This window comes from Anoplopoma fimbria, chromosome 15 (genome assembly GCF_027596085.1).
Source record: "Anoplopoma fimbria isolate UVic2021 breed Golden Eagle Sablefish chromosome 15, Afim_UVic_2022, whole genome shotgun sequence".
Classification (NCBI taxonomy): domain Eukaryota; kingdom Metazoa; phylum Chordata; class Actinopteri; order Perciformes; family Anoplopomatidae; genus Anoplopoma; species Anoplopoma fimbria.
This window is the reverse complement of record NC_072463.1, coordinates 21,579,364-21,605,545: the sequence shown is the minus strand read 5'-3', so window position 1 is coordinate 21,605,545 and position 26,182 is coordinate 21,579,364. Positions and strand designations below refer to the sequence as shown.

The following is a 26,182-nucleotide window of genomic DNA, read 5'->3' as shown; positions in this document are numbered from 1 at the left end:
ATGATAGTGGTGGTGACCTTTTTAAGGTGGAGTCAGCGATTCTGGAGAAAGATTGTTGATATTTGAAATGAACACCATTTCCCCCCTCCCTCGCCACTAGATGCCGCAAAAAAAAACCCACAGTCAACCTTTAGGTTCGTCATTTCAATGAAATACTTTAAATAATTGCATCCCTCTCTAAGGCAGGTTATTTTCTGCTGAGTGATTTAAAATTAATACTCAATGTAGAATTGTGATTATACAGTCGGGATGTCAAAAGCAAACACTTCTTACAAAGAGAAAGCTTGAAAATAGGCACATCAGACAAAAGTCTCTTCTTGTCCAGGCCTTTGAGCCGAACCACCATCACTGCACCTCTAACATCTCTTTTTATATATTTATTAAGGACCATAGAAACATCTCTTTTTTTTTTTTTAACTTTTTTTTAAAGAACACACCCTTTGCAAAAAACACAGAAATTCAGTTGTTTCAGCATCTGGAACAACCTGTTGAAAGACATTTGGCACATGCTGTTCATGTCATAAATACTCTTATTTGCAACAACAACAAAAAAACGCTGATGTGACATCCCAGCTGTGGGGTGGGCTGTAGACGAAGGCTTTCCACTCAAAACGTATATCTGTTGCAGGTTCTGTTCACAGTGCTGCAGCAAGTCTATGTATACATTGCTAGCAGTTGCATGTGATGCACAACTACTGCTTTGGAAAATGAGATTAGAGCTTCCTCCTCCTTCTCTTCAAAGTCTAAGACACAAGACCTCCATGAATCCTGTAATAGCACGCACCTTAATTAGCCAACAGTGTAAAGACCCACATATAGTGTTATATCTGCATTAGAAACCTTTTTTTTTTTTTTTTTGCCTTTTTGTTCAGTAAGTAAACATTAAATGTATTTGGCACCGACACTTGAATAAACAGCATGACTCTTAATTTGACAGTGAAACACTAAATGCAAACAAGCCAGGACACTACAAATGACACATTACGCTCTGTAGCTTTCTGGCTTTCCCCGCAATGGTCACAAAGGACATACTGTACACATTATCAGCACAAGTGCAAAACCAACTGACTTTAGTTAAGTTATATTTTTCTACTCAATGCAGCTCTTTATCTCCCATTTATCGTCCAGTATTCAGTCCATGAATGTATATGGCTCAGTGAGGTCATTTCCAGCATGGAGACATTGTATATTGTTATAACCCAGTCTCTGCAGATGTTAAAAAACTTCCAGGCACAAAGTAAACTCTGCAGCAGCAGGTGCGGTATTTGATTTGTTTTTTTTAAGAGAGCTTCATCTTTCATTGTCTTCTGTCTGAAAATGCATTTTTTGTTTTTTATAAGTCATGCTTTGATTAAAACCTTCGCTGAGGAGACACTCATGATCTGACCCTGTAACGGACACTGTAACAACCCTGGCAGCAACATTAGACAAACATGCTGTCACATGTTACATTTGCAGTTGGCTTATTTTTCCTTTATGTATAACTCAAAAGTTACAGTGTATACTCCTTTTTTTAGTTCCTATTTGCAAAGATTCCTCCATCTTTTCTCAACATGTGTCCTCCCGTTGTCCACCTCTCTTTATCCAAACATCTGGCAGGTCCGGCTTACTGTTAGGTAAGATCACAACTTCTTCACTCTGACTGGTGCGGCCCTTATTAGTCTCATAAACTGTTTCTTTTAGCGAGAGACGGAGTGTGTCTCTCTTCCCGTTTAGATGTCCTGGTTGTAACTGTGCCTCTTCTTCGTTTTCATTCTGTTGCGCACTGGAAGGCCCTGGTTCAATGTCACTCAGGCATGTTTCATTAGAGTCCTCCAGACCCTCGCACGAGCTCTGAGACAGGGAGGAGAGCTGCTCCTTATTAGAGTGGTGATGGTTATAGAGGCTCTCCTCTGTGGTTTGGTCGTCCTTGCAGTGAGATGGCTGGTCGATGGTTTCCAGTGTGTGTCTGATGATGGTGTCCTCCATGCTGGAAGAGGAGGAGAAGGATGTATTGCTCCAGTGCTTTACCCCACCGGACTGACCTCTGCATGTTTTACACAGCAGCTTGTCTTTCGCTACGTCTTCAGGCCGCAGGGTGTTTTCTCTGTACGGAGAGGAAGTTTGAAGGGCTGGAGGCTGTTGGCAGGTCTTATGTTGATGGCTGCACATCTCCTCACTGTCCCCACCTATGCTATCCCTGCCCACGTCCCTCCCGCAGTAATCAATCTCATCAGAGAGCACAGACGGCCGGTTGGACAGCTTACTGGTGCATGTGCTGTTTTCAAAGCTGTCGCTCAGTCGATAGGCCAATGGCTGCAGCTCGTACTGCTCCGGCCCTCGGCCCCCACCTCCCCCTGCTCCGGTCTGTTTCTGCCTCTGCTGACGTTGGTGGTCAGGGTAGAGGTAGCCACCTGCTTCTTTGTCATAACTCCTCCTCGCTCTCGATCTGCCAAAGGCCCCGTTAGCTGACGAGGAACCAGGCTCTGCTGACGAGCAGGAGGACAGCGCGCCATCATTGTGATCTGAGAAACACGGGAGCGTGATCGTTCCGCAGTTTTTCTTGGGTCCAAAAAAGCAGCACAGGGACTGGAAAAAGAAGGTTGCAAATCCACATGCTACACATTTAACCAAAAAGAGGAAAATCCCCAGTTTTCTGAACAGCAAGACTGTGGCAGGCAACATGATGATCCCCATGGAGAAAAATGCACCAGAAACTATTGCTACAGGACATCCCATTCTTTTAGTGGAGTGTGCTACTTTGCCAATTTTGTCTGAGTGAGGAGCCAAACTGTAGGAAATGCAGTAGTTGGCAACAAAATCAACAGACAGACCTGCTGCTGCTGATATAAACAGAGCCTCAATGCCGCTCAGCTGCCACTCAAGAAGAACAAGGAGGCCGATAGTGACAAAAACACTCCCTCCTACAGCTACAGTCCCATATATGCTCAGTAGAATATTCCAGGTGGTTAAGAAGAGCAAAGCAAACGTGAGAGCTACTGAGAAGCCAGCTACTACCAGAGTCTCTGAGCTTAAAGCTTGTTGTAGATCAAAAAGAGACAGGTGACTGATGAACCAGCCATTCTCCAGCCCTTGTGGCATGCCTGACATTTCTCGGTTAAACCATGTCAGGATTTCTCTGTAGGAAAGACTGGTCTGGCTGAAGTTGAAGCTGTAGAGATATGTGGTTTTGAATGCCAACACGAGGGCAGCGACCCTGCCATCTGGCTTGAAGTACAGGCCTCCGCTGTGGGCCAGATGGCCCTCAGCAAACCTCTCCACCAGCATCATACCGAGGCAGTTCTCAAAAACGCTGGGAGGGTAGGGGAAAGGGATGTCATTACAGCAAAAATGGAGGGAGTCCTCACTCTCTGAGCACCGTCTGACAGACACCCACTGTGTGAGCTGCTCTACAAGACAGATATTGTCTGTCATAACGTCTTTATCCTCAGGTGACGGAGGGGAATAAAAGCTTTGGTTCTGAACCCGCCCACATAAATCCCTCAACCAAACCTGAGCGTCAGGCCGGCTCATGTTAAAGTCTGGGTCAAAAACCAAAGAGCCATTGCTCTTGGGGTTAAAGTAATCTCCGTTATCCGTTGGTTTGACACCCCAAACAAGCCTTAACTCAACGGGTTTATCCTCTCCATTCCTCTGTCTCTCAAACATAAACATGTGGCGATATTCTGCGTCGTATCTTTCAAATGGGTGATTGGAGCGGAAAAGCTGGGCAACCCTGCTGTCTAAGGTGGGCAGCTTCATGCCAGGGTCAATGAAGGACATGTAAATGCCCCCGGCAGCCAGCACTGCAAACCAGCACACCCAGATGTACCTAAACTTCACCACTCCACAAGGCAGGATTTTCAGATATAACAAATTGGAAGTGTCACTGAGTCCTTTTTTTAATTCTCTCAGCTTCTGCCCGAGAACAAAGAGGCATCTCTTGCGCAAGCTTGTATCCCAGAAGCCACCGGCGTTTTTGGAGCAGCATGGTTTCCATCCCTGCACTGCTACAGATGCAGAGGACGCTGCCATGTAGCGCTCGCGCAGAATGAAAGAGCACGGCAGCCAAACTAATGCCAAGATTGAGCTGATAAATGAGGCAGTTCCTAAATAAACAGAGAAACATCTGATTGCTGTGATGCTGCTGAGATAACCAGAGAAAAACGCTGCGCTGGAGGTCAACCCCGACGCTAAAATCAAATAGCCGACTTCCTGCAAAGCTCTGTTTACTCTCTTCTCCAGGGAGGCCGACGGATTCTGGGTTAACTGCAGATTCCAGAAGTCAGCAAAGATGAAAACCTGATTGGAGCAGCTTCCCAAGAGAATAAGAGCTGCTGAGAGGTTGACCAGCGGGAAGAATGTGAGGTGAAAAGCTACTTTATAGAAGAAATAGGAGGTCAGGAGGGAGCCTGTGATTGCTATCACAGATAATGCTACTATGAAGAGAGAGCGGAGATAAAGTGCCATGGTGAAAAGAAGAGAGGCAACCGCTAGCACAGGGTAGATTGAATCTCTTGCCAGGTAATACTTGAAAAGCCTCTCCTTAATGCCAAAGTCCATGCCAGTGATAGTGGTGTTGTTGTACCTCAGATCCCTGCCCTCGAGACTGTTCATGTATATCTCCATCATGTGTTCTCCTTTGTCGACGGGTAAGAACAGAAGGCTGTACTTCAGCGTAGGGATCTGGTATTCAACGGTCTGCGGGGCGAGGAAGTCTTTATCAACCAAGAAGTGCAGGATTTGGAACACCACACGAGATTGTTTACAGCGGGACGGGACAGAGGAACAGCCGCCATGTTTGGGTCTCTGGACACAAGCTTCCACGAGATGTCCCTCGTGATAGAAGGGAGCACATCTCCGGAGAAGGTTCAAAGACTCAGACACCTAAGGGAGAAAATGGAAAGAAAACTTCAGACGATAAAATATATTCAATGCACTCCAGAGTTAGTTATAATTAAGTGTTTTAAATAACTGTATCCACTTTTGCTTAACCTGCAGAATCAACTTTAAAGAAAACTTCTTCATTTTGTGAAATGTGCTTGTTTTCTGCAGAAAAATTGGATGAGCAGATCATTCCCACTCTCAATCTTCTGATCTTACTCTTGAATAAAAGAAGCAATTGTTCTTTAACAACATGCACTGAACAGTTAACTTCACAAATTAGGTTGTGTACTATCTACAAAACCTTATTACAACTTATGTAGTAGCTTGTTGTTTGGTAAATTATTAGAAAGAGAAGAAAGCTACAGAACCTGGTGGGAGGTGAGACTGAGGCAGCAGGAGGCGTTAGTGAGGACAGCCAAGTAATTCCCCAGAGACCAGCTTGGACAACAGCCACTTCTGGACGTTCCCTCGGCCTCTCCCCTCACATGCTGCTGGCACAAGTCCTGGAACTGAGCCTGGGAGCGAATCTGTATCAGACGAGTGAAAGATCTTTTGAACACATGCCCAGTTTTGAAACAAACTCATGAAAAATGAATTAATGCAATGCACGCAAAGTCGTTTTTTAAGCATTTAAACGTGTTTTTCGAGGCAATAAAGAGGGAGGAGACAAAGAGTGAGATTGACAGACGCTGATGACTAAAGGGATGACGAATTAAGCAAAAGTCAGAGTAGCAAAGGTGAGATGGAGGGCTGAGTAGATCAGAGCGAACCCTGGATTGCTCCATCTCACACATGGCGTGGATGGCCTTCAGACTCCAGAGACTGGCTGAGTTTTCTGATCGAAACACCAGCTGAGCCAAACGCTCGCCTGCATGGAGAGAGACAGATGGATTCAACATACAAGAACAAGACGGACAGCTGTGAATCATCATTTTGTTGGAGTGTTAAGAAAGGTGAGAACGGTTAAACCTTTGTCAAACCAGCCTAGAAACATATCCTTGTGTGTTCTATCCTCCCGTCTGTTTTGAATAAAAATGAGGCTTCATAAAGTGAGAACCTCAAGGCTTGGAACTGCTAATAAATCCATTTAGGGAGTTTTCTGTGTATTTATAAGGCAAACTAAAGTATAGTCTTTGATCTGCAAGCACACTATTTAAAAATAGAGCTTAGAGAAAAAAACTTGGGATAACCAGACGTGAATAAAATGCATTCACGTATTTAGAAGACGTGAAACCCGCTGAAAGCTATTATTCACGTCTTCTTGCGATCCAATATTTTGTGTCAATTTGCATTTAACCAATAAGCTGTAACTGTTGTTTTTATGTTGTACTGTTTTCATTAGTTTGCTGGGAGTGCTGATTATTCCCGAACAAGGTTGGAGGCTTTGCCTTCAGCTCACAGGATTTGTGTATATGCAAGCTGCTCAACTGCTGAATAAGCACTCATCACATTTACATTGTTTTAATAATATTTCCATTTCATTGTTTTGCTCTGCTGAGGATGCTGGAGCCAGCAGTGTTGCGCATCCCTAATACCTTTGTGACTTTTGCAAATTGTGCAAAAATCTACAGTTATGGCTGTTTTTTTATTGTTATTATAATTTTGAGATATTCGTTTATCATCAGTGAATTAACAATCTCCTGACAGGGATGAACTGATCAGGACTGACCCACCTGGAGCATCACAGAGGAACGTGTCTGGAGACGAGTCTCTGGCCAGCATCCTCTTGATGCGAAGCCTGGAGGCATCCCGGCTGCTACTGCCGTCTCCGCTGAGGGCACCCCCAAAACTAACGGAGATGGAAGCACACACATATGCAAGTTTTTCAGCCTCATTTATACACATACACATTTTGTTCCGAATAAGTGGAAAATTGATAAGTCTCACAATTTGATCTTTTTAAACATGCATTAATTGTGTTTTTTATGGCCTCATGGTGGCTGTGCTATAAAATGTTAACCCAACTCTGACATATTTTCACAGTCAGCAGACTTCATTTGGAGCTGTGTTTATGGCTGAGTCCAACTTTTTTGTTTTGTTTTTGGTCTCCACCAATTTAATTAAAAAAGATCTCCCATAAGCTGCTAAATGTTCCACTTTGACCACCAGCTAGTAGTAATATGTTCTTATACCAATAGTCTTAAAGAAAATCATATTCCCTTATTCAATCGGCTTTTATTTGTATTGCTATACTTGAATGTGTTTTCTACTCTTATATGTTTAAGTAACAGTTCTAAGTATAAGCCCTAGAAAAAACTCAGTTTTCCAGTTTTTGAGCCCTGGCCGGTGACCAACACTCCACACAGCATGACAATCATATATCATATTTGTAAAACATCTGTTTGCATCGGTCAGTGGTGCAGCTTTTCTGTGTAAAAAGCCTGCACTCTCTCTGCTGACCTTCTACTTAGCTGCTGCTGCGGTAAAGTAGACAGTTTTTTCCCTGGGCCAGTGTTCTCCTGCAGCTGAGACAAGCTGGACCGGCGAACTCCAATGTCTGTTCCCCGTGGCTCAAAGCCCTGAGAAAAGAGCACACACATTCACACACATACACACATCAAAGCTAAAGACACAGTGTGGACGCTGGTGCCCATCAATGCACTGCAGCAGCTTACGGAATAAATCAGCATCAGAAGCACCCTGTAATGTGGTCTGAATTAGCTTGTTTGGTGAATGAGTGTTTTATGTTATCTTTAAAGAAAGAGAGCCCCACTCTTACAGTATAAAGCCATAATACCTCATTCTTATGTAAATAGTTTTAGATTCACTTTAATGATGCATTGTTTCGATTTACATATTGCATTTTAATAATGATGTTTTAATCAGCGTTCATCCGGTAAGCTTGCATCTCAAAGGTAAGACGATATATTTAATTAGTATGACAACGAGCATGACCTCATTCAGTGCAGTTCTTTGAATCTGAGATAATACTGATGTAAATAGAAAAGGCTGACAGCATGAGTCATTAGGGAAACAGTAATTAACACTCAGCCAAAAGTTGTAAGGGAGGTTTGTGTTGTAGATGTGACAGAAGGGTGACAGTAGATATATACAGTATGTGCTGCACCAAGGGGGGACTGCAGGATTACATTTTAAACACTGTGTGCCTTTGTGTACGTGTTTGTGTGTGTGTGTGTGTGTGTGTGTGTGTGTGTGTGTGTGTGTGTGTGTGTGTGTGTGTGTGTGTGTGTGTGTGTGTGTGTGTGTGTGTGTGTTTTTATGTGTGTGTGTGTGTTTGAGACTAACCAGCAGCGGGTCAGAGAAGTCTGGCAGCGGACCAATGAAGAGTCCAGCTAATGAGCATCCCAGCAGCAGCACGGCACAACCAACCAACACTGCTAACGGGTAGTCCACTATCACCTGAGAATAACTGCCATATAGAAAACCACAGAAGAAGAAGACATGGCACTGGGTAAAGAATAATTATTATAAACAGAATAGAAGAGACTTTAAGAGGGGCTTTTAAAGTAAAAAAAAAAAATGGTTTGAGAACTTACTTTCTCAGGATGCAGTAGAGTCCTCCGTCCCTGTTAACAGAACTTTGTTATAATCATTTGAAAAAGATACCTCAGAAAATGCTTGTTAAATATGTATTTACAGGCAGCAGTCTGTTAGCTTAGCTTAGCATGAAGGATGGTAACAGGGGAAACAACTAGTCTAGTTCTGTCCAGAGGAAAATAAATCATTTACCAGACCTTCTTAAGCTCACTGATTAATAAATTATATCTAATTTGGTTAATCAATACACAATATTTTGCCATTTTATGATTTAAGTTTTAATTGCTTAAAAACACGTAACCCCCATAAAAATGCAATTCGCAGTAAGTCATTTTTACACTCATTTTGTACTGATTAAACAAACAAGATATAACATGTTAATTAAGGAACTTTAGAGGTGGGTTTGGGTGTACAATTGACCTTTGGACAGAGCAGATTAGCTGTTTCTAGTCTTTATGCTAAGCTAACAGGCTTCTGGGTGTCATTAATCATCATCTCAGCTAACAGGCTTATTTCCCAAAATGTTTAAGTAGTCCTTTTGAACACACCTTACTGTCACCACATGCTGCTGCGTCGGTTTCTGTGTCCGGCTCTCATTTGACCCATGCAGCCAATGACATCTCACCGCGCCATGACGAGATGTCTGATGGGTAGAACTACGATTTTGTTCCACTTTCACTGCGATGCCTCCTTCAGCATGAGGACCTGTTGTGTTTGAATGACAGTCGCGGCAGTTGTTTGGCTTGATTGGACCGTAATGGCTGCAGTGGTGACATTTTCGTGGATGTTGTGAATTATAGGCCCCAGCTTGAGGACACTGGGGGACCTGATAAAGAAAAAGAATATAGACAATACATATGCAGAATGAAAATAACAGAAATTGTGTATATTTTTCTGGAATCATAGAGGATTCTGGTATTATTCATGTCTTTTGAATGACACAATTACTTTTATTGCCACTGCCTCCCGATTCCTGGATCTATTTCTAACCTTTCTGTTTTAATGAGTCCCCAAATATCTATCCTAAACAGCACACAGTACAGTCAGTACTTAGGCATACTTGATGGTAAAGCTGGCAGGAGGAAGAGGGTCTGTTGAGGCTGCTGCAGCTGTCACATAGATCCCCTTCAGACTGGATGACTGTCAACTGGGCCTCGGCTGAACACTCACTGTCAGGAGGGCACAGAGACACCGCCGGGATCTCGCTGAGGACAGGAGAAGACAGACAGGAGGAGAGAAAGATGGGTGAGAGGGGGTGAAATAGAGAAGATAGGGAAAATATGAAAATATGGCTGCAGGAGAGGAGAAATGATTGACAGGTAAGCAAGAAAAAGAGGAGCAACAAAAACTGAAGTTCAGTTAGTGAAACTGTGAAGAAGGCAATGTGTGTAAAACGTAACAATCCATCTCATTGATTGACATCTCAGGTTCTTGACTGCATTCTCGGCTTCATCGCATATTCAACGGAGAGTCACGCGGGCCAGCCGTGCTAATGAGGTAAGTACCAGATTTCCGGGTAAGGCTCTCTGCTGCTGGAAGTAAGGAGGCCCAATTAAAAAAGAGAGGAGGCTATGAGGTAAATAAGTAGAAGAGACTATTTTCACATCATGTCACAGACCCCGTAATGAGAGAGGTAGGTGGCTGTCACGGGTAGATAGCATGAGTGAGTGAGGACTTATGGTCCAGTCTGGAGAATCCTGGAGTGGAACTTGTAATGATATGCTTTAAATTTGCAGTGTATTCCTTTCTCATTCTTACTTCACTATAGTTTGCAAGAAAATGGAACTGCTGCAAAAATACAGTACCAGTCAAAAGTTTGGACACACCTTCTCATTCAACTACTTTGAAGAATCTAAAATATAAAACATATTCTGGTTTGTTGAGCATTTGTTTGTTTACCACATAATTCCATATGTGTTCCTTCATAGTTTGGATGTCTTCAATATTAATCTACAATGTAGAAAAAAAATAAAAATAAAGAAAAACCATTGAATGAGAAGGTGTGTCCAAACTTTTGACTGGTACTGTATATATTTTCAGTCACACTAGCAGCTAACTCCAGATATAGTCATATTGGTTCGTTCCATATTGAAATATAACAATTTAATGGATTGATAACGATGTGCAGACATTCATGTTTCCCTGTGGAAGAATCCTACTAACTTTGGTGATCCCCTGATATTTGCACAAGCTCCACCATGAGGTTTGGATTTGTGGTTTTGAGTGAAACTGGATGGATTGCCATGAAATTTGTTACAGACATTTATGTTCCCCTCAGGATAAGCTGCAGTAACTTAGCTAGTCCCCTGATTTTTTAGCTTTATCTCTTCAATTTCCAGTACTTTTGTTTGTGACCAAACACCTGCATAAGTAAAGACGATCTGTGTTGCTTTGTGTTTACAGCTAATTAGCTAATGTTAGCATGCAAACACATTAAGCTAAGATAGTAAACATTGTCTTTTTGTGCATGTTAGCACTGTGCCAAAATACAGCCACTCACATGACTGTAGACTCTTAATCTTGTATTTACTTTAATTCCTTTTCTACCATATTAACACATACCGAGATACAAAAACATTCAAATAATGAAATACAAATACATAATTTCATTTTAAATTCAAAGATACTAAACATGTCACCGGCTTCAATATAAGCTTGAGCTCTTGGGTGTAAACATTATATAGCTTCAATGAAGAGCTGGAACAAGCTGATACAGAGAGTACTGTGTACTGTGTACTGTGTACTGTGTACGATATTCTCAGGCAACACAGAAAAGTATTTTTCCAACCCTAAGGGGGAGACTGTATTTGAGAAGTTCAATCTTATCACAGTCTTGATTTCCAGTCAGATAGGATCATTTATTATAGTTTTTGATAACTTATTTTAAGAATTTTGATTTTAAGAAGTCCTAAAGCTTGTATTTAAGCTCATGTAAAAAAAAACGACCACACTGAATTACTGAGTAATGCTTTGGTTTTATCTCTCTTTAGGGGCTCTGAGGTCCGTGTCGTCTACCACAAGGCTTAATTTTCCACAGTAGACTGCATGAAACCGCACTTCCTGCCTTGTCACCATGGCGACAGAGTAAGTCAACAGAGCCTAAATTACCTCACACTGTTTTATTTGCATCCCATAATAAGGCACACAGATGATGTGTAGTCTGTGGTTTGGTGGTGTACAGTAGCAGAGGGATTAATGGTGGATCTCAGTGAGGACCTGAATCTCACTATTTTGTCTTCGTATTACAAAAAAAACTATAATATGATCTAAATAATGAATAGCCCACAGTGTTATCAGCAGCTCTTAGGCACATAGCAAATGTTTGTCATCTAGTTTAACTTATTTAGGGGCTGGAGTGGGTAAATACACTCATAGGAAGTATCTGGAACACTGTCAAATAATTTAAACCTGTTTCTGATGCTGTAGCGTGATACTCATTGATCCAGAACTCCAAGCAGGTTAAATAGAAGCTAAATTATTAGTGTGTACTGTGTAACCCATAACTGACTGCTCAGTATTTAATCCTATTACTCCCCTTTGATCGTTCTTCACAGAGCTGGATAACGTGCACACACACACACACATGAGGAGAGCAATTTGTGATACTCATTAACATTTCAATTGATGAATACAAAAATACACCATGATACAGGAAGGTTTCACCGGGCTGCTCCCAACACCCGGGATAAAAAAAGACACTTGCATTATGCACTAATGTCAAAAGTTTGAGAAACGTCACAACAGTAGTGTAGTGCAGTGTCTCATTTATTGAGTATCAGTACTATAAGCTAAATGAATGAAGTCTAATACAACAGTATAATTCAACAGCACCGCTAACTACAGCCTCTAAAATGGCAAGAAAGTTTAATCAACATCTACTTGAAACTGAACACCGTAACCTTTACGTAGGTAAAATGTATTAATGTGCTGTTGTATTACACTGCTTTAGTTTTAGCTGATGAATAAACGCTGTGGTGGACAAAATATATGTGTAAAGTTAATAATACTGCACTGGAAAAAAACTCTGTTACAAGTTAAATCTTACTTAAGTAAAGGTAAATATGTTTTATCAGCAAAATGTACTTAAAGTATCAAAAGTAAAATGATCAATGTAGACAAAATGCCGCCTAAGGGGCTTACACAATTAGATCATCGTAGTAAGTTGCATTTTGCAGCTGTAGTTGGTCAGTCGTTTTATAACACTGTGTCATACTCTGTAACCTCCTCATTTAGTTTGTAAAAAATGTAATTTGTAAAATACAAAAGTTAAGTACAAGTACGCCAAATGTGTGCCTCAGTACAATACCTCAGTAAATGTACTTGGTAACTTTACACTGGTTTTCATGTTGGTAAGTTGTTTGTAAGAATCATTTTATACCTTACATAGCAAAGTTTGACTGGTGTAGTTGATCTTGTGTACACTAATCTAAGATATAAGAATAGGGATTGAGGAAAGCTTTAAAGAATTCAAACGACTCCAGCAAGGAGGATCAAAAAATATCTATAGCTGGCTAAAGACTGTCAGCTCTTGCTACTCTCTCCTCCGTCTGCCTTTCGGTCTCTGTCTCTCCTCCTTTAAACAGCCCGTCTGTTACATCAACTCTCCGGATGCCAGTCAATGTCATGTCCTCGAGCATCTCCGAAACTGCCAATCACATACACACACACACACAAGGAAAAAAGCACAAAAGCTCAGGCTGTATGCAGGAGGCAAACTGTTAACCTTCCTAAAAAGAGAGCTTCTGTGTTATTGAGAGGACAAAGACTTGAGGGTCTGCCTTCAAACCAGGAGAGGACAAAATTGTGGCGGGTTGCTGATCTGAAGGGTGGCAGGCCTCAGCTGTTTCCAGCCTGACGTTCATGTTCCAAGCCCCTTGGCTTTTAGTTTTGTTATATATATATATGCATGCAGCAGTGAATGAGTGACAGGGTGACATCGACCCAGCAGGAGGCTGATGACACTGAACAGATCTTACAGTTCTCACGTCAGCTAGTGTAGCTGTGAGTGTGAGACTGCATGCAGTAGCTTATGTGAAAAGGCAAACAATAAGAGCATAACATTTTCTTTATCTGATGATAAACTATCACTGAGAGTACCAGCTCTTTTTTTTTTACATATTGCATAGATTAAGTAATGATGTTTGACTTGAAAATGTTTTGATTACCAAACATAAGAATCTTAAAAGTAAGTTGACAACAGCACATGACCATGTCCTGGTTTCATCAGCAGTACAACATAATCAGGGGTGATGCCATGTTGAAATGCCAATTAAATAAGTGTTATGGAAAAAAAAAAAAAAAAAAAAAAAAAAAAACATCAGCAGAAATCATATCATCTACATAATCCTATTGTCCACAGCATAAACACAGCTGGACGAACGATACTCGCATCGGCCACAGGAGGGTTAAAACACATCCACGTCTACTACTTGAAACCTCATTTATTTTTCCACGGTATCCACCAGAGAGATGCACGGACAAGAAAAGAAAAAAAAGCAACCCACCTTTGGCAAGGCTCCCGAATCCCCCTTTCATCTGTAGGAGAATCATCCATCACTATCGCATCCGTGCTCTCTCCTATTATCGAGCAAGCTTCCATCTCCCTCCTCACAAAAAAAAGGCCAGTAGCCTGTGAATTTCCTGTTATTTAGATTCGGGTTAACCAAACAGTCCCCATCTGCCCAGACAGAGTACACGAGGACCAGGAGCTTGTTTCTGAGGCTGCTACTACGGAGCAGCACCAGGGCTGTTTGGGTTAATCTGCCCCGAGCTGAGCCCTGATTGGCTGAGTCGTGGTGATGCTGAGGAGGATGCCTGGTCGCTGTCCAACCGGCCGCGGTGCTGGAGTCAGGGAGAGTGTGCATCGGTGCCTGATCAATTGGCTCAGACAGGAGCTACAGATGCTGTTTAGCCAGCACGCTGTGGAGGTGCATAGACAGTGATGCTGTGTTCAATTAAAAGCATTAACGACTTAATTGGGGACCTCCAGCTGCTGATCACCACTGTGCTGAATATTGTGAATGCGCCATCTTGTCAAGGCTGATGAGGTGAATTCAGGTTAGGGATTGTCTCCAATGTCCTTTATTTAAATCAATAGGCTTACCGATCAATAAGGAGGAGACTTTGATCAATGTTTAATCAGACAAGTGAGATGATTTATAACGTGTTTACAAGTTGTAACTTGTTGTTTATAATGAATAGCTGTTTTATAGATCAGGTATAAGCCAGTGATAAGAGCAACTGTTGGTTTGCCAGGCTGTGCAAAATCCCTTTGGAGTGGGTGGACTGATTGAACACTTCTGCATGTGCAACTGAAGACATGGATTACAACACCTGATTAATGACTAATTAACACTTGACTACATGGCTTATTAGAAAGTGAAATAGCTATTAGCATTTATTAATGGCTTACTAACTATACAACTGCATTATAACCAAATAGAAAAGTTGAGCAGTCAAAGGGATTTTCACCAACCCAAAATGTCTTATGCTTAAAATCGTATAACTGATCTATAAAGTAGAGTAGTAGCCTACTGCGTAGTCTTGTAATTCATTATCATATTGTCTTATTTTATGCAAAATTCTTATCTGTGAATAAGCCTGCAGTCATTAATGAATGCAGTTTGAAATACAAAGAGGCTGAAATAGTTGGATTTATAGTGACAAAAAAGTAGCTTTACCGATTCCCAAGAAACAGTGGGGTAAACTGCAGATATTGCTCTACTTTTTTACTAAATGCAGAAAGGAAGTGAGAAGACAAAAGAGAAGACCGAAAAAAGGAATATGACTCTTGGTTTTTTATTAAGCGAAGTGAGAGCCAGAGCCAGCACAAAAGAGAGGAGGAACTGTGACACAGCAGACCTGTGTGACTTGCTGTTAATGAAGCGGCTGCTGCTGTGGCTCTGGTTATAAATATGAATCATGGGATGGGGGGGACATTTTTATTTATAACCTCAATAATTGATATCTAATAATGCCTCAGTGAGCCATGATGCTCAAAACTGATTCATAGTAAACGGGTGGAGCTGCTATGAGAGAGGGAAGCTATCACAGCTAGTCAGTCTGTGTTGGAGAGGGGTTTAGTTTATCCTTAATGTTCAAAGGATGACGCTGTGTGGACCTTTGAGCTTAGACTTTCTTTCCCATCTTCATGCCCAAGTTTGTTTTTGTGTGTGTTCATTTGTGCAACGTCGTCCTCAGATTCAAACAGAAGGCTCGCTGTGTTGATGGTTGGCATGGAGTTTTCTTAACAGCCTGTGTTGCAGCTGACATGGCTAATGCCTTGTTGACTTCAGACATTGATTAACTTACACTGTGCAGCTGCCACACACATGCACACACAAGAAAAGAAAAAAATACACATGCATTCAAAGCCTGAGAGGCACGTACACACACACACACACACACACACAGAGAGAGAGAGACACATATAATGAGAGGCTGTAGAGAGGGTGTTTAGCCTCTAGCTGGTACTGAGGTGACAGCCATTGTAATTTCCTGAGGCAGATCTCTGCCAGCGACTGGTGATGCAGAGGGAAACGCTTCATTACAGCGTCAGTGCAGATCTGTGAAAGAAACACAGTTGGATAAATAATAAAGATACAACAGGAAAAAGAAAAAGATTCTGTGGAAAGGGGCAGTTTATTTCTGTGAACTTTTGCAAACCTACTATTACTATCATGCTTCTGATCAGTAATAAATCCATTTCTGAGGGATTGTGTGTGAGTGAAGACGGGGAGGTGCTTTGCTGCCACCTGTTGGACAGATTGTGAAGGTGACAGCAGTCCTCTGTCTGTCTCTCCATTATGAATCTAAAAACAATTATGCTTCATGTTGAACAACACAATAACGCTATAATCATCTTGTCATTTTTAATAAATTAACCAGCATTTAAGTTAAAAATACTTTTATTTGAAACGCATAATCTAAACATAAGTTCAAATGTAATGTTTCCACTGGGTGTGAAATAAAACCCATAGTTAATTATTCATATTCATTTCTTCTTCCACTACATTGCTGTTGTCAAATCAGCCTCGGATTGAGTGACAACATGAGGTCGAGTTGTCCAGAGGGTGTAAAGTTACAGGACACACCTCCAGAGGGAGTTCCCGGAGAGATGGAAACAAGGAGCCGATCACTTCAGCCGCAGAAAGAGTCAGCAAGCCTTTCCAGTCGGAGCTGAGCGGTGGTCCGATCCAGAACATGCCCGGGATGGGCAACTCTTTACGCGCGGCTGCCCTCCTGGCTTTCGTGGTTCTTTCCATTCTGGTGTCACTCTTGATTAGCAGCGTGCAGCAGTTTGGAGCCAGAATATCTTACTTTTCCAATGCAACTGTCTCTGGTGATGAGGAGGAGTTCACGTCGCTCCGCGGGGCGTTGATCTACCAGCTCAACGAGAGGCGGAAAGAAATCATCCCGCTGCTTTTACCTGGTTATGATGGTGATGGTGATGGTGATGGAAGACGACATTCTCTCCACAGTGACTCGATTTTGGATTACAGTCTGTGGAACGAGATCACACATGGCTCCAGGGAAGCGCATATGGATGACATGGACTGTGGCTCTCTGGTGGGCATGCAGGCGGTGGAGATCCTCGGGTCTGGATACACCAAACTTGTTGTCAAAGTGCATCTAGCCGGAGGTCAGCCGGTGGCCTTAAAGCTCGTCAATGAGCAGGGGATAGACATGGGGAAGTGTGTGGAGGATTTCAGAGACCCTCGAGGCTGCCGAGAGCTGGTTTCTTACAAGCTGAAGAAAGAAATCGTCCTGTTGCAGAGGCTGCAGCATCCAAACGTCATTAAGGTGAAGTGCTCCCTCTGTCTGTTTTGTATGCATTCATTTAAAGACTCCTAAAAGGGTTTTATACACTTAAATATTCATGTTAATGCTACTGTCAAAATGCAAAACATAATAGACAATATATTTGAATGTAAAGTTGTTGAAAAGTAGAGCATTATAAGTGCTGTTCACTTTAAAACACAGGAGATAATGATGGCATATTATTATTATTATTAAGATTTTCCATAATCCATGTCGGCCTTCCCCTGCTCACATTTTCCTTTGTCTCAAACGCACTGAGCTGGATGAAAGGCCTCACTGGCTCTGCAGGACCTTCCCATGTAATTAAATTAAATTCACTGACCCTCTTCTGACCTTTGGGTCCAGTTTGGCAAGAGCAGACAATGTGCCTCTGTCCCCTCCACAAACCCCGGTTGCTTCTGAAACCCCCCCCCAGAGTTTATTCACTCAAACCATTACAGCCCAATTTAGAACTAGTTTTGAATCAAACGAGCCAGTTTGTCCCATCCAGCCATCGTGTGACAGCAATGCGTCTAATGGCTCAACTGATCAATTTCACAAATAAACAGAGCACATGCCCGTTTGGACTAATATGATTTCACTGTCACAAGTCTGAGCCGCAGAGAGCGCGGTTGGCAGAACATCATGTCCTCTCACTTCAGTCCTATGATGAGAACTTTTAAGACACTTTAGCCTGTTGCTTTCTCTCATTTCTACAGCGTTGAAATGCAAAAATCAAACATATTGATAATAATGATCTTGTTCCTTTTTTATTTTGCTCTACTTCACTGTGACTAACCCACAGTTAATCTACATTTCCACAGCTCAAAGGTCACTGTGCAGGAGATTCAGGAGGAAGAGGAGGAAAGGATGGAAGAGTCACGGTGATTCTGGAGCAGGGGAATCCTCTGCAGATGATCCAGCTGCTCCAGAGTCCCTGGGAGGACAGATTCAGGGTAAGCACGTTAGTTCTCACGTTTCAGCTGTCGATACGAAAGCTCTGTCATTTGTCCTTCTCACTACACTGCTCGCTTTTGAGGCTAAAAGTCTCCCTCGCACATGTTTGCACGTTATGCGTGTGCAAGCCCTCGCTCCTCTTGGCAGCAGAGATGGAGGTTGAAAGATGAGGGAGGCGGACATTTGAAACTCCTGGAGGTCTGACATCTGTCCCTCAGTGTATTTGATCAGGCCGTGGTTGGAATGGAGATGGGTCCTGGAGTTAATCCACTGCAGGCTAGGAATGTCATGTCATCACACACACACACACACACACACACACACACACACACACACACACACACACACACACACACACACTGAGTTTTGGTCAACCCCCATCACAGGTATGCTCACAGTTGGAGTCAACAGAAGCTGGATTTACTCTCCAGGGATCCTGCGTGTGCGTGTGTGTGTGCGTGTTCGTGCATGGATGTGTTTAAATGGAAAGAAAGAGTGAATGAGAAGATTTTTGGATTAGCAAAAGTAACATCACAGTCTGCAAGTATCATCTCAACTATGGGCCTCATTTTGCTGCATCACCCAAATAGCCGTTCATAATACCCCCCTGGAGCTGCTCGGCCCCTTTCAGCTTGGTTGCATCTGCGCTGGCTACAGTAATCCGGGGGTGTTCGGTTTCGCTCGGCCCTGTTATTACAGTGCTCCGATCCCAACAAGTGACGTCCAAGAGACCCGGAGCATTACCTAACACGGCAGCTATGTTTGTAGTGTGACAGAATCATTTCATGCTCTGTCAGTGTGTGGCTAATGCCTTTATGTTGCCTTTGGTAGCTTACTTATTTTCTCTTTCTGTTTTATTGTAGGATTTAAAGAGTGCTATAAAAACAGACTCAGGAAATGGCTTGCAAATGTGGCTTGTGAAACGCCTTAAAAGAGAATAATACAGTGTTTTATGAAAGACTGGAGGTTTCTATATTTAACCATTTTTAGCAATTTGGTGAAACTTAATTACATTTATCCAATGTGTCACCTTTTCAGGAAAAAACAAGTCTGTGTTAAGCTTGACCACCAAGAATGTTTTGGTTATTCCAGGATTTTATTAAAGGCTTTTATTTGACAACAAGTAGCAGGAAGTTGCAGGGAAGCATGTAATCCACAAATTTCTGGGTTTCTTTTCATCGAATAATCATGAAAAAAAATCAGTATTCTGGGTTTTCCGTTTGGATGTTTTTGCTGTTTTTATTAAATCTTCTATGATAGTAAACTGGGTTTTGGACTCTCAGCTTGGGATTTAAATAATTTTATTTGTTTCTAATTTTATACCACAACTGATTAATCAATATATAGTTTACAGATTAAATGATAATGAAAGTAGCAGTTAGTTGCAGCCCTGATTTAATTTAGAAAATGTCCAAATTAAAGCTGCTAGAGCCTAATGTGACGTCTTTTAATTGCTACAATACAAAAGTTAAAAATATTAAATTTGAAATTATGTGAAACAGCAGTAAATGAGTAAATCCCCACATTGGAGAGTTGAAGCAGTGGATGTTTGGCTTTTTGCCTTATAAATGACTTCTTGTTACAATGTTTTAGGAGCTGCAAGGACAATATATTACTCTTTGACTGCCTTCCTTTGCACTTAAACAAATGGTCATCAATCTAACTGATCAGGTTTTGGCATGTCTGATCTCCTCCCAGGTGTGTCTGGACCTGGTCAGGCTCCTCCACTTCCTCTCCCAGTCTCCTCTGGGCTCCGTGGCTCTGTTGGACTTCCAGCCCCGGCAGTTTGTCACCGTGTCCGGCGAGCTGAAGCTCACAGACCTGGACGACGCCAGCGCAGAGGAGACTTCCTGTCAGACAGACGCCGACTGCACCCTCCAGTTTCCACACAGAAATTTCACTCTGCCATGCTCGGCACAGGGAGTGTGTGAAGGCCTGAACGAAAAGAGGAACATTTACAATGCCTATAGGTAAGAGAAGTGACAGTTTTACTACGTGATAGATGTGTAATGGTTGGATGGAGCAGCAGCTACGTGGATGATTGCTTAAATACAGGCCCAGTCGACTGCTAAACGTTGTTGGAAGTAAAGACATACAGCTGGAAATGTGAAGTTTGATGGAGGAGCTGTGATGAATAAATTGGTAGCTTCAGTGGAAAAAAAGGGAGTCTTTTCTGTTTAAAATGGACAGCTTTATGGACTGTGTTTGTTTTAGCACTGGGGTGAGACACGTCATGTTCTGTGGGAACTATGTGATGGGGCTTGTCTGTCTTTCTGTCTGTCTGACTGAGTTGTCTTTGTCTGGCCCCAGGTATTTTTTCACCTACCTGCTGCCTCACCAGGCCCCGCTCGGCTTCACACACCTGGTAGACCACATCATGAACTCCACAGGTGAGGACGAGAGACGTCTTGACATGACGGGACGCTCGCTATTGGAGATCAGAAAGCAAATCACTCCATTATTGCAGTCGTGTAATGACATGCCTCGGTATAAGTGCTTTTTTTAATGAGCTCGACAAGATGCTTCCTGACATGTAACAAGGGCAATGAATACAATATCTGTTGCGATGACACGACTGGGATTAGACGCCTAGCGAGGGAAGAACAAATCATCCATATTGGATAGTATGACTTTATGCCTGTAGTCAGTTAGATCTTTTACCAGATCTTAATGTATTTTGTGTGTCCAGGGGAGCTGAAAGCTGACATCAATCAAACGCTGGAGGCCTTTGAACACATCCTCCTCCTCTACAAGTCTGGCCTGCACCTGGACAACCTGCCTCCATCAATAATCAGAGGTAAGAGCTTGTGGAATGAAGGCTGCTTTTTATAAAGTACAGTGGGCCCTGTTGTAGACCCTTTCCTTCTTGGAGAATGCTTGACTTTTTTTTTTTACCCCTTTTTATAAGAGAAAACTCACACAGTCTACACCTCTGTTTTCATATTTTATCTGAAAAAAAATGAAGGGCGGTGTTTCTCCCTCTCAGGCTGTTTTGACAGGTTTATTAGGCAGCTGGAATGAGAGGACAAGACCAACAAAGTGGGATTAATCCTGCATGTCTCTGGCTCAGAAAGCACAGTCGGCGTTAATTTAAAAAAACAGTACTGGTATTACGAGTTATTCAGTTTAACCTTTTAGAGTAGTCATGTAGAAATTTTCCGTACAACTTTTGAATCATTTACATAAAAGAAAACTCTGGCTAACGTACATATGCCTTACAGAATAGTCATATAAAGTACTTTTTGGCAAACTTTTTGTCCCACTTCTGTATTCTTCCAGTATAAACACTGAAAGTCCTTCACTTTTCTTCTCTTCCACTGGCCTTCACTCACTCCACTGCAGCCCCCCCCTCTGTCCCCTCCCGTCATTCCTCTCAACTCTATGAAATATTAATAACAGAATGACTGGCTGCGTTCCTGTGGTGAGATTTTTCCGTCCCCCCAGATGCTGGACTGTTTATATAGCAGCACTTTGTGAATTTAATCACAGATTCAGGGTAAAGAGGCCTGGGCGCTGAGGCTGACACCAGGAGGGAATGTTCTAGCTTAACAAGGAGGTGCCATGAGTCAACCCTGCTGCTGCTGCTTAGTGTGTGTGATAAGACCCCCAGAAATGTGTGTGTATATTATAACTATATCGTGGGTTTTGTTCAAACATAGCTGATTTTGGCTGGAGGAAAAGCCTGGTAATGTTTTTTAATTTAGTTTAGTTCTAGTTTGACATGTTGGCAAATACACACTTTAATTTTAATGCCGAGAGTAAGATAAGATGATTTATACCATTCCCCATACAGTGTCTGTCTGTAAATATGCAGCTACCGCGAGCAGACGGTTAAACTGGAAACAGCTAGCCTGGTTCTGTCCAAAGGCTAAAGAATCTGCCTAGCAGCACCTTTCAATATCATATCTTATCCGTTGAAGATACTTTTTTTTTACTCTGCTGGTTGTCCATAAGTAGGAGGTTACTGCTGCAAGCCAAGATCCAGTCCAGCACATAACCCACTGTTAAACTGCAAAATGTCTTTTTTACTACTCCGGTATTGTACTGATTAAACAAACTAGATATCATTTGTTAATTAGTGAGCTTTAGAGGTGTTTGTGCATCGTTTTTTTTATACAGTTAGACAGAGCCAAGCTAGCCGTTTCCAGTTTTTGTTCTAAGCTAAGCTAACCATCTTCTGGCGTTAGCTTCATATTAAGCATACAGACATGTGAGTGCTATTTATCTTTAAGTCTAACTCTCCCTAAGAAAGCAAATTAGCATATTACTCAAAATGTCCAGCTGTTGCTTTAAACGATTAAACAACCAGCAGAGAAAAACAAACAGAAAAGATGTGCAATGGTGCATTGAAAAACACGTGCTCATTAATATGTCCTCCCTAAAAGGGGAAACTAAGCTTGATTTAAAAGGAAAACAAATTGCAACACAGCTCAAAGAGGAACAGTGTGTGTGAGAGAGAAAGACGCTCATCATGTTTTAATTTGAAATTGCTGACAGATGGAGATTAATTGGTTATGTGGATGTAACTTTTTCACAGCTGAGATCATTTGTGATTTGATGGAGGAGTTATGTGCAAAAAGGTAAATGGTTAACTCCTTAGGGTCCTGAGCAATGCCATAAATAAATATTTATATTAATAAGAAAGGAAGGTCTATTTCCCGAGGCTCATCTTAAACACAAAGAGCTTATATTCATCTGTGTCTGTCTCCTCAACAGCTGAGGCCTGCCACCCTTTTGCTCCCCAACAGGCCTCATTTTTTTTCTCCCCTGAGAAGGATCCTCGAAACACTCCTTGTCCTTGTTCCCTTTGCTCGAACCGAGAAGGCAGATCCTCGTGTCCTTTTCCTCCTTAACAATGCCCCCACACACACCAGCTCCTGCCATTTAGGAAGGTTAACAGTTTGTAACAGTGTGCCTCCTTCTCCGTAAGGCTCACAGACTAGGCTTTTGTCCTGCTCTTGTGTGTGTGTGTGTGTGTGTGTGTGTGTGTGTGTGTGTGTGTGTGTGTGTGTGTGTGTGAGTGTGAGTGTGTGCATGCTTCTTTCTCGTGGCTCCTGCTAATATGTAGCAGATGATTTAGGATCAGATCCACATGAAGTCTGACTGAAAGAGTTATAATGATGAATGTAGCACAAATGTTCAGGCAGGAGGAACGTGGAGTGAAGACATTTTTTTAGTATGGAGCAACAGCTCGTTAGAGGAAAGAAATGCTCAAAATGGTGTCAAATTTTTACAACGACCTGAAGGCTCAGGGTTAGCATTAGCATGTGTAACAAAAACAATTGCAGCTATTTCTATCTTTGGCTTTATTCAAAAAAGTTTTTGTAGTTCCAGCTTCTCAGTTTTCACGATTTAATGCTTTTCAGTCGTGCTTGTCAGAGCAGATTTAATATCTTTAGGTTTTGGACGGACAAAAGAAGCTATTTGAAGACCTCATCTGGAAAGTTATGATTTTAAGAAATAGTAATTTTTCACTATTTTCTCACTATTTGTTAACCAGACAATCCCGGAAATAATTGGCTTATTAACCAATGAAAATATCCGTTAGTTGGATCCCAATTTGTCATTAACACTGGCAGTAATTATTAAAAGGTTTACTTTTTTTGGTTTCTTGGGAACATGTTAATGCATCAGATATAGAAAAATATTTAGTTGGAAAATTGTTAACATTATACATATGTATACATTCTAAATGCAATACATGTATACATTTCTTACAGGACACAAAAGTCTATGTAAATGTATTTTTCTATCATGATGAAACACAATCTTTCTTTGGTGAACATGTTCACAACAAACTAGATTCTTTCAGTTGCTTCTACTGACAGCTAATGTCCTCTAGACATAATTATCCGGGTGTAACAGCCAACATAAGTTCAGGTAACTTTATTCTTTTGAACCTGTCAATTATAAATATTTAAGGAATCCCTTTCAGTCATAAGAGTTCTGTAGTTGCATGACAAAGATGCTGTATCTTCACCTTCAACCTGTCTTCTTTGTTGTTCTCCTCTATGTTCTTATCTGTATTATCTTCATTCGATGCTGCACTGTATCAGTTTCCCCACAGGGATCATTAAACTTTCATCTTCTCCTCAGAGAGCTCTTCAAAATCATTCAGTGGCGTCATGTATTGAAGTGGCATCTCATCCTCTGTGGTTAGATTACACCGTGATGCGAGGTATGGGGACCTCTGGGAACGCCGAGTACCGCTGTTGGCCGTCCTACAGCCAGCAGGGCTGCGTGCTGTCGGTCCACAGCGCCAGAGAAGCAGCCTTCATCTGTAACTCCCATACGCAATGCAACAGCTTCACTCTGACCGGACAGACGACATGGACTGGTTAGTAAACCCCCCGTTGACTCCTCCTTTCATTTCCTCTGCCAGGAAGTGTGTGAAATGTTTATTTTTATCAAATTGCTGGTCTTATAAATGTTTTCCAGCTCAGTTTAGTCTGTAAAGCTCATTACACATTTTAATCAGCCAGATACTGAAAGCGCTCTATAATAAGCATGTATAATTACCCACAAAATCATGTCTGATTAAGACTGCTGAGTAAACATAGTCAGCAGCTGCTCTTTTAGTCTTTCGATGAAGGTTTTAAATGTTGAAATGTATACAGTAATTAAATATATCAAGTCAAGACATGCTACGTTATTGATGTTGCACATGTGTTTAACATGCCCTTTTTTCTCTCTTTGTATTTTTTTTTTCGTGCTGTGCAGGTCGACTCCTGGCCTCCTTCAGGAGCAGCTTCAGTCATCTGGTGCCTGATGGGACATCAGAGGTGTATGTTAAGAAAACCAAAGCTCCTGAAGCTTCAACAGTGTGACACACGGAACAATCCAGCTTCAGTCGAGCTGAGTGAGACGAGAGATAAAACACAACACGCGAAAAATGTTGCGCTTAAGATGAGAACCGCGTCCTCTGTGTGAACATGTTGAACGCTGCTCGGCTCTGTGGATTTTGCGGGAGGAGCGTAGAGGCCGGGCTGAGGAGGCGTTTGAAGTGAGGCAAGTGAATGTGATGTATTTATAGGGCTTCTGCTCAGTGACTGTTTGATCTGCCTGCCAGCTCACTGCCTCTGCCAACTACTATTTAAAGGGATTTCCCTTCAGGTACAATTAAGGAGGGAGAGCCTTGTGCCCTCAACATGTTTCTTTTTTTTTTTTTTTCTACCTTGTCTTTATTTGCCATGTGTGTTGGCTTTCGCTGTGAGGCCGGGTCCCCCTAGTAGGATTTTTAAGCCAAAGAGGTAATAAGAACAGCCGCTGCAGCTCAGCGTTTGAAGCCTGAGGACGCGAAAAAGAAAACAAGCTCTTATACCAATACACTTTGATGTTAATGCGCTGAGGTTGCGGCTGTTTTTTCATGGTTCCCTGGATTAGCTGTGCTGTGGTATGAGATGGCAACAACCATGTAAGCATTTCCACATCAACAATGAGCAAAGATGATTAAATCCATTCCCGAGCAGTCTGTTTTTTACATACTTTTGTAAACGTAGTTCATGTTGCTTAGTGCATAAATATTTATATGATCAAATGAAATGTGATTGTTCTTACATGATTGTGCATTTTAGCTTATGTGCACCTTGTGGGTGAAACTTTTATTTTCAATGAAAAATTATTCACTTCAGTGTTTTTTTTATACTTCACTTATTGTCATTGTACAGTTTTACATTTTTGTAATTATATAAATGTATTGTTTCTACTTTTTGCTGTGAGTGTCAAATGCTTTTTTGATTGTATTAAGTCTAGCTATAACTAACAGCCTGTTTATTGTGTGTGTGTGTGTGTGTGTGTGTGTGTGTGTGTGTGTGTGTGTGTGTGTGTGTGTGTGTGTGTGTGTGTGTGTGTGTGTGTGTGTGTGTGTGTGTGTGTGTGTGTGTGTGTGTGTGTGTGTGTGTGTGTGTGTGTGTGTGTGTCAGTGTGTGGGGGAGGTGGAACTTGCATGTGTATACTGACCTGGTTTTTGTGTGTTTTAAATCCTTTATCAGCTCACATGCCCACACATCTACAATCTGTAGCCCATCTGAATGAAACCTACGGTGCTCCGCAGAGTTTGCAC

At 41.9% G+C, this 26,182-nt stretch overlaps 2 protein-coding genes across 2 annotated transcripts; one reads left to right on the top strand and one right to left on the bottom strand.

Moving 5' to 3' along the window:
• Positions 1 to 1,548: 1,548 nt before the first annotated feature.
• disp2 (dispatched homolog 2 (Drosophila)) lies at positions 1,549 to 13,963 on the bottom strand. Its single transcript, XM_054614626.1, has 10 exons — positions 13,869 to 13,963; positions 9,425 to 9,569; positions 8,913 to 9,190; positions 8,364 to 8,393; positions 8,113 to 8,236; positions 7,267 to 7,385; positions 6,540 to 6,655; positions 5,637 to 5,734; positions 5,235 to 5,393; positions 1,549 to 4,866 (listed from the first exon to the last, which is right to left on the bottom strand). Exons 1-10 carry the CDS (start codon positions 13,961 to 13,963, stop codon positions 1,549 to 1,551), a joined length of 4,482 nt encoding a protein of 1,493 aa, XP_054470601.1.
• Positions 13,964 to 16,528: 2,565 nt separating this feature from the next.
• pkdccb (protein kinase domain containing, cytoplasmic b) lies at positions 16,529 to 25,825 on the top strand. The gene is made up of 7 exons (XM_054614178.1): positions 16,529 to 17,166; positions 17,988 to 18,119; positions 19,819 to 20,090; positions 20,431 to 20,510; positions 20,810 to 20,917; positions 24,281 to 24,457; positions 24,841 to 25,825. The coding sequence occupies exons 1-7, from the start codon at positions 16,567 to 16,569 to the stop codon at positions 24,945 to 24,947; spliced, it is 1,476 nt and encodes a 491-aa protein (XP_054470153.1). The 5' UTR covers positions 16,529 to 16,566; the 3' UTR covers positions 24,948 to 25,825.
• Positions 25,826 to 26,182: the final 357 nt, after the last annotated feature.

What these genes read in the sequence shown, in the direction of transcription:
- disp2 (XM_054614626.1), bottom strand. Translation starts at nt 13,963, where the DNA reads ATGGAAGCTTGCTCGATAATAGGAGAGAGCACGGATGCGATAGTGATG. An exon ending in GTTCCTCTGTGATGCTCCAG is followed by an intron (nt 5,735 to 6,539) that starts GTGGGTCAGTCC and finishes CTCTCCATGCAG; the next exon opens with GCGAGCGTTTGGCTCAGCTG. An exon ending in TCAGTCTCACCTCCCACCAG is followed by an intron (nt 4,867 to 5,234) that starts GTTCTGTAGCTT and finishes TTTCTCCCTTAG; the next exon opens with GTGTCTGAGTCTTTGAACCT.
- pkdccb (XM_054614178.1), top strand. Translation starts at nt 16,567, where the DNA reads ATGCCCGGGATGGGCAACTCTTTACGCGCGGCTGCCCTCCTGGCTTTC. An exon ending in CCACATCATGAACTCCACAG is followed by an intron (nt 20,511 to 20,809) that starts GTGAGGACGAGA and finishes TTGTGTGTCCAG; the next exon opens with GGGAGCTGAAAGCTGACATC. An exon ending in CGGACAGACGACATGGACTG is followed by an intron (nt 24,458 to 24,840) that starts GTTAGTAAACCC and finishes CGTGCTGTGCAG; the next exon opens with GTCGACTCCTGGCCTCCTTC.